The sequence below is a fragment of the Gekko japonicus genome, unplaced genomic scaffold, assembly GCF_001447785.1.
Source record: "Gekko japonicus isolate JY-2015 unplaced genomic scaffold, Gekko_japonicus_V1.1 scaffold365, whole genome shotgun sequence".
NCBI lineage: Eukaryota > Metazoa > Chordata > Lepidosauria > Squamata > Gekkonidae > Gekko > Gekko japonicus.
This window is the reverse complement of record NW_015162488.1, coordinates 537380-545851: the sequence shown is the minus strand read 5'-3', so window position 1 is coordinate 545851 and position 8472 is coordinate 537380. Positions and strand designations below refer to the sequence as shown.

Below are 8472 nucleotides of genomic sequence, written 5' to 3'. Positions count from 1 at the left end.
TTCTTCTTCTTCTTCTTCTTCTTCTTCTTCTTCTTCTTCTTCTTCTTCTTCTTCTTCTTCTTCTTCTTCTTCTTCTTCTTCATATTCAACCCATTGTCTCCTGGTCCCACAGCTAGTATCTTGTTCCCCAGAATATGTGGGACCCATTTCCACAGATTACTGCTGCTTGTCCAAGTCTCCCAGTACATCTGGTCTTTCTCTCTCAGGTACTTTGTTACATGATCAGTTCTTTATATGATTTTGCCAAATGACTGGAATAGGACAGATGAAATGAAGAAAGCTTTTATCAAAAGCATACGTCTTGAGATAGTGATAGTGGTGGCATATTCACATGTGTGTTTGGTACTTTCACAAAAGGAGAACCAATGTATTCTCTATATGCTGAACTGTGTACCAGTGGAGACTAATTCTTATTAATTAAACATTTCCTCACAAGTCATTGATCATATTAGACTCACCCTGTACTCTGCAAAGCAATATGGAGATGATGGCCATGGTCAAGCCCTGGAAAGTCCACTGAGAACAAAGACCTTCCTTTACCTAGAATCAGAAGAAAAGAAGTGCATTATGAATACACAATCTATTTGTTGCCAGTCGCATTGCTCTGCTATCTGGGCTTTGGGTAGGGTTGCCATGTCCCCCCTGACCACCAAGAGGGGATAGGGGGTGGGGCTGACAGATCCAGGTTGGGAAACTCCTGGATAGTTGGGGATGGAGGCTGAGGAGGACAGGGACCTCAGTGGGATACAATGCCATAGAGTTTGCCCTCCAGGGGAATTGACCTTAATAGTTTGGAGATGAGCTGTAATTCTGGGGGATCCCTAGGACCCACCTGAAGGCTGGCATCCTCTCAAAATCTTGGACTTTAATCTGAACAGAGCGCTTTTCCATCAGGGGATCTTTTCCAGTTTGGATCAATAATCCCATGAAGAAAGCCTCTCACAGACACCAGCAGCCAGATCTTCCTCCCCATTGCCAAATCCAATGAGGTCAATAGGAAAGAGCATTGCACAGTCTTGTGTTATTTTTTTTTTCATTTTAGGACTGGTACTTCATTCCACAAGATTTTATTTCTTTTGAAAGCACAATAATATATACAGGATGCTCTTTATGCGTCTTTCCAGTTGCCCTGGATCAACTGCCAAGATGTTACTGTTTGTAATCCACAGGGTGCGTTCAGATGGGGGCTTTACAACAGAATCTGCGCTGGTTGCAATCGTTGTACTTACCGGCGTTCAGACGGCGAACATCTGTCTTCCCTCCCTAACGTTGTAAAGCCCTTTAAACCGTTGCACTCTGCCAATAGGTCCCCAAGTGGTGGTACCCTGAGTGCAACAGTTGCATTCGCTTAACCCCGCCGTCTGATCTCTCTCCACTGGTGTCTAGCCACTTCCGTTCGGAAGCCTGAGGCTTCCGATTTCCCCCCGCCATTTTTTTAAAACTAAGTGATGTGCGCTTGGGCGGAGCTTCGCCCTGAGCATTTTTTTTTTAAAAAAAAGCCCTTAGTGTAGCGTTTTGGAGGAGTCTGGGACTTCAGGGAGGCCAGTTTGGTCTTTAAACTTTAAAGGTAAGTCCTTACCTTTAAAGTTTAAATGTAATATGGGGTGTTTTGAGCATGCGCAAAGATTGCCATTCTGTGAATGGCTGCCTATGCGCATGCTCAAACTGAGTTAAAAAAAAAAAGCCGACGCCCGCAGCGTGTGAGTGGGCATACAGCGATGGGATCCGCAAAATGGAGGTGAGTGTGATCGCGTTTCAGCCGGCATAAACTGCACCGTCTGAACGCACCCTCAGTGTGCCACAATTCATAAAGGTATACTATCATAATGGAGAGGATTTATGCAAAAAAGGGGCAGAGCAGGAATATTTTGGAGGAACTCAAGCTATTTTCAGATTTTAAAAATCTGTCACTCTGCTACATCCAACCCTGAACTGAGTTAGAAGTTATGCAGCTCAATTGTTGTACTGGTCATGGTTTATAATGCCCCCCACCCATTTTAGTGATAAAACAAATAGTTATGTATTTAAAATATTTATATCCTGCCTTAGGTGCACAGCTAACAATGGAACAAATGGCCAGGACACAAAAACAAAAACACATGCCAAAAAAGTTCCCCCTCTACCAAATGCCCTCTAATATAGAACTGTCTAGCAGCCACAGAAAGCACCCTTGGCACCCATTCTGGTAGGCCATTTCAGAGAACTGGACCAACCACAAAGAAGGTCCCTGACTCAGCTGTCGCTGAATAGATAATCTTAGGAGAGGGTACCGCAAGGAGAAGGCTGTTTAAGGTAACAAACAGATATATGGGAATATACTATAAATGCAGTTCAGTTGTTAATGTCACCACAGTCTTTGCTTTGTAGCATTCTTTTAAGGGGATGGTTTCTGAATACATGCACATCCCACTTGTGTACCATAAACTCAGTGGAAGCCTTTTTATGGTCTGACTAATCTAGGCTGAGCCTCAGTGCTGTCACTGAGCTCCAGAAAGCCCCTGGGGCTGAGCACCAGAAAGCCCCTGTCTGAAAATAAACATAATGATTTGAAAAAAGATTTCTCATAGAAAGACAATGAGGAAAAGGTGGGGATTTCAGATACAGAATCAGTGAAGGAAGCATCTGGGATTAGAATGACAAGGAACCACAGAACAGTATAATACATCTTAGAAGGAAGGGGGCACAGAGATGCTAGAAATGTCTGCCCTAAAGCCAATGAACATTTGTAAATGCCACGGTGAAAGATGTGCTCTCCTGGGATCTCACATAGAAAAATACGAATACAGGCGATGAAAAGTTTGTTTGCATGTTTGGGAGAATGCACACTAAAGCAAAATATCTTTCTACAGTCTTGAACCCCTCACCCTGGAAGTCGGCAGCTATACAGTCTCAAATGTATGGTGGGCACACTGAGAGCCTTTTGCCTCAGATGGTAACTTGTGCATGTGAATGAGCCATCATAGATTAATCATCACAGATTTGATTTTTAGATCAACCACTATTAGTTTGGATATAAAGTCACACAATCCATTTAGTTCAATAGTTCTAATCCAGCTGTACCTTCCTAGGGTCTCTCTCAGCCCTCCTCCATTGCTGAGCCATTTATCTGCCTAGGGAAAGTGGACACTGGAATGTGGCATGCACAGGTGTGTGTGCTGAAATTCCTTCGAAACATGAAAAAATCAGCTTCATTGATTTAAATAGAATAATGCATTTAGGATCATTTATTTATTTCCCAAAATTTATATCCTGTCTTTCTACCCTATAAGGACCACTCAGGTGGCTAACAAATTATGTAAGGATAAAGATAACATTATCTTCTCTCACCCATGTTTTCCAGATCTCCTTCAGAAAGTAAGGAAGTGGATCGTGCACATTATAGCCAAATAAACTATCTAAATGAGAATATTTTAGCTTGCTAAATAATTTTTTCTGCTCGCTAAATATTTCTTAGAGACTCAACTCTTTTATAAATATAAATCAGAAAATCGATGTTGTCTGGATGATAGGGTTGCCAGTCTCCAGGTGGGTCCTGGAGATTGACCAGAATTACAGTTGATCTTCAGACTACAGAGATCAGTTCCCCTAAAGAAAATGGCAACTTTGGAGGGTGTATTCTACGGAGCTCCACCGAGCCCCTCCATTCCCCCAACCCTACCTTCCACCCCCAAATTTTCCAACCCAGAGTTGGCAACCCTTCTAGATAAAACGGAATATTTTTGCGCCTTAAAGACTAATGTGATTTTTCTTGTATCAACTTTCATGGACATCTGAGAATGTGAGTGTTTGTTCACAAAACATTAAGTTGGAATTAAATCTTTAAAATCCCTTTATATGCCAGTTTATTTTTGCTCGACCAGATTAACACAGCAATTCCTTTTTTCTTTGAATATGTCACCAATGTTCAGCTGATGAGATGGCTCCTAAAACTTGGTCATGGCACAGACTGAAATAGAGCCCAACCTACATTATTCTGTACCTCCAGTTTTTTAGTCTTTGGGGATTTTAAAAGAAGAAGAAAAATGAAATGGAAAAATGCCTACAGTGGACAGACCACTGAGTTAAGGGAACCTAAGAGCAGAGATGGACATAGACATCTAAAAAAGTTTCATTTTAATTTCTGCTTTTCCTTAGACTCTGTTGTGGGGTGGGGGTGGGGGGAGCAGCTCTTTCCCCCTTCCTCTTAAACTTGTTATCTGAACTTGCCTTTGGAGAATGGGATCATCCCTTGTACCCTTTTAGATGCACACTGAAACCATCACAATACCGGTCAGTTTACCCCACAATAACTACTAGTTCTGTAGATAGCAATGATACAAATTAAAAAGCAATAAAAGGCTAGAATTTAACCCTACATTTCCCAGTTCTAATGAGTTTAGTGGAAATTCCACTTCACATTAGAGAAGGTGAATGCAAGCATGGGAGATTGATCAGTCTGGCATGTATTTCTGCAGTTTCCTCCTATGACTAATTTAGTGATCCCCATAGCCAGAATGGTACAACACTAAGAAGGAGCATATTTAAATAAAGCTTGGAAGTGATGATAAATTAGGGTCAGTAGTTTTAAAAACCACAAGCTGCCATATTGAAGCTGCTTAAAATCCAAATCACTTGTTGCTTTCCCAGATATCATTATGCCATCCACAATATATATTAAATTTAATATTGGTTCTCTTTCTATCTCAAATCTACATAAACAATGAACACACATATGTGCACACACACGTATCACCATGGATATTAAAAAGAATTACCTTTGTGAAATACTATGTACATTTGTCTGGAAATAAGCTCCACTGAACTCAATGGGACTTTCTTTTGAGAAATATCCTCAGAATCAAGTGGCATAGCTGTTTTCACATGACTGAATTTAAATATAGGTGTATGTCTTGCATCCATGTTTCAAAAATATTTCTACATTTATGGGAAACCACATTAGACCACTCTCCTGCTTCCATCCTGTCTGATATTCGTGGCCTTCACACCAGGAGCAAGAGAAAGGCGCTTTTAGTGTAACACATGGAAACATTCCTGCAGCCAAATCCTTCCCATGATGTTGGAAATAAGACTCATGGACTCATGGAGTTTAGTGCCCCTTGCTTTGTCATCCTAAGCAGAATCACATTCTTTTAAGCCATCACTAGAGTGTCACTGTTATTCCCCAGTAAACATGCGTAGCACTGCTGCCTGAGACATGACGCGAAAAAGGAACTTTGAGCCTCTTCTCTGCTGCCTGAATGCAGAACATGACAGATAAGTTGGACAGATTAATTGTAGACTGATTTAAGCAAATACTGATGGAAACCTCATGTTTGAAGATATCCCTCAGTTACATAGCCCACATTTCCCCTCAGGCATGTCTCCCTACCTCCCATCAACACTGAGAGAGCCATATAACCAGGAATGTGCAGGGATGGATGGGTGCAAAGTAGACAGAATAACATTATCAGTTCTTACCGTGGGATACATGAAGAAAGAAGAGCGTAAGAGCGTCTGAGAGCAGCTGCTGCTTCCAGCTAAACAATGAAGGACCAACAAAAACCCATGAGATGGAAGGAAAAACACTACAGAGCGTCTGGCTCTCTGGAGAAATAAAAATCTTCACTGTGCTCCTCCCACGATAGCTGATGGGATGAGGGCTTTCAGGCAGCACTTCCTTTCTCTGTATTCTTGTACTTCAGCATTCAGTAGAAAGATTGCACAAGTTTACCAGTGTCTGCATTTTTCCAGGGAAGAGAGGGGCTATTTTATATGTGTGTCATTGATGACATGTGAACATTAAAGAACTGCCACAATGTACATACACATAACTGGAAACACTGATTTTGTACCATTATTCTTTTAAAATTCTCTCCCCAGGAAGGATTCAAAGTCAGATGGTGTCTACAAGACAGACAGAAACAAAGTAAAGGGAAGGACCTTTGTATAGGCCTTGTAAAAACACACAGAAAGAGTCTTAAGGGCCTTAGAGACGGATGTGTCTTTGCAAGGAGCATACTTTAAGTACAAACACTAGAGCATCACTGGAGTTCAGGTACTATTCTGTTTATCATGGAAATCCATGCACCTTTGCCATTTACAAACAACTCCTAGAGTACAAAAGTAATGGGATGCTATGAGATAAAGAATAACCTATAATTTTGTGGAACTAGGATAATAATCCAAGAAAATCCTTGATGCAATGCTGGTAAATTTAGAAAGAGCAGGAATATCTAAATGTAACAGAGAGCCAGTTTGATCTAGTGGTTAAGTGCGTGAACTCTAATCTGGGAGAACCGGGTTTGATTCCCCACTCCTCCACTTGCACCTGTCTGGATAACCTCGGGCAAGCCATAGTTCTGATAAGAGCTGTTCTTGAAAAAGAACAGTTTCTGTCAGAGTTCTCTCAGCCTCACCTACCTCACAGGGTGTCTGTTGTGGGGAGGGGAAGGGAAAGGAGTTTGTAAGCCACTCTGAGACACCTTTTGGTAGTGAGGTTGGGTATAAATCCAATCACTCTGAGACACCTTTGGGTAGTGAAGTTGGGTATAAATCCAATCACTCTGAGACACCTTTGGGTAGTGAAGGTGGGGTATAAATCCAATCTCCTCTTCTTCTTCTTCCAAACAGGAAAAGACACAGAAATATTTTTCATGCTGTGTCCTGAAAGCACATTTCACATTTGCTGCTCTACAGTGGAAAATGTAAATGAGAACAGCTTTAGAAACAGCTCCCTTCTGCTTTCTGACTTTTCTATATCAAGTGACAATTTGCATGTGTAAAAGGACCATCTCAGTTCAAAAGCAGCAGAACTATCATATAAAAGCAAAACCAATCCGTCTTCATAGCAATAACTCACACCTTCATCAGCAAGCCTTGACACAGTGGACAGACAAGTATAGGTTGGCCCCCAAACAGCAAAGAAACAAGGGAGAAGATGGCTTTGCCAAACTACTCTAGACATGATTATCTCGTGTGTATTTTCTTACAATCACCAGCATTGAATTCCCAGTAACATCTCTAGCTTGTGCTGTTACCAAAGGCTGTGCAGACTTCATTAAATCTCTTGTTCTGGATCATATACTGGACTGATGTATATTTTAATTTGTTAACTGATGAAACGACAAACTAGTTGCATATCTTATTTACGGCTAAGAAAAAATTAAGTGAAACTGAATAATGATTAGACTTGTCACTGCTAGTGCAGTTCTCAAGATGACTCCTTGTCAAAGAAGGTAGCCTTACAATTGCATACAGTGCAGTTCCTGCAATAGCCTTCTTGAAAATAACACTAGCCAGGTTGCTCAAGCAAGATATAACTTGTCTGTTGAGGGCAATTTAGAAGTTGACAAGAAGCGGGGACCTGCGATACTCATGGGGGGAGGAGCTCCACATGGAGGAGGAAGAGGAAGCAGCCACAGGTGAGCCTTCTCGCCCGCCCCCCTGCATCAATGGTGAGGCCCGCGTGCCTCCCAGCCACTGAGCCCACCAATCCTTTCCCCCCCGCAACCAGCGGCAAGCCGCACAGGCATGCCGAGCCTTCTCCTGCTCCCCCCAGGGCACTGGCAGTGAGGGCTGAGTGGCTCCCAGCCACTGGGCCCACCAAGTCTTCTCCTGCTCCCCCCAGCACCGCCGGCGAGGCCTGAGCAGCCCCCAATGGCCAGAGCATTCTCTGCACTTGCTCAGGAAATGCTTTTACTTTTTGAGGATTTAAATATCCCCCATATATATATTTTCAAATTTTTAGATTTTTCTGCACACCTGGGGACTGCTCCAAGTGTGCAGGAAAATCTCTCTGCCCCCCAAGTGCCCCCGATGTGCAGATTTAGATATCTGCACAGAGGGGGCAACTTGGCTATTAGATATATAGATAAATGTGACTTTGTTTCACTGTGCTTTTGGAAGTTAATCCCTGTTGGGTATCTAGATGGGTAGCTGTGTTAGTCTGAAGAAGAAAAATTATAATTATTGTAGGTATTACCATCTTCTGTTGCATTGTCCTATGCTTTGTAATCTGCTTTCTGTATTGTTCAGATTCTGACCAGTTCACCAATAGTGGCTCAAATGCTGAAGTCCCACCAATTGCAGTGCAACCCAAATTTTACTAGTGAGCAGCTGGAATTTTGGCTGAATGCCAATGTGGATCTTCATTCTGCATCCATGTTGGCCAATGGCATTGCTCTCCCTGATAATGCCAGGTAAATACAAGTGCATAAAAAGGGCTAAGCAAGCCCTCCATTCTTACAGTTGCTTCTGCTCCCAAACCTTCTTCTGTCATCAGTGACAATGAAATCACTAGTCCTCCTCAGGGGTCATTTCGTAGAAAAAGAGATGCAGGGGCTCATTAGCTTAACTCATTAGCATAACTTATTTGCATATTCCACACCCCCTGATGTCACCGAAAGTGTGTCAGAAGGCAACATCCACCACTCAGGCTTCACTGGACTGTTTCCGATTGCTAGCTATTGGGGGGGGGGGGTCGCTCTCCTTTCC

General features: G+C 42.4%; 1 protein-coding gene across 1 annotated transcript in view; it reads right to left on the bottom strand.

Moving 5' to 3' along the window:
• The window catches only part of LOC107105905 (OX-2 membrane glycoprotein-like), a 17610-nt gene that overhangs the window by 4501 nt on the left and 4637 nt on the right, over positions 1–8472 (bottom strand). Inside the window, exon 2 of the mRNA XM_015405952.1 lies at positions 459–540. Coding sequence (XP_015261438.1) covers positions 459–540 — 82 coding nt within the window. The remainder of the gene's footprint in view (positions 1–458; positions 541–8472) is intronic.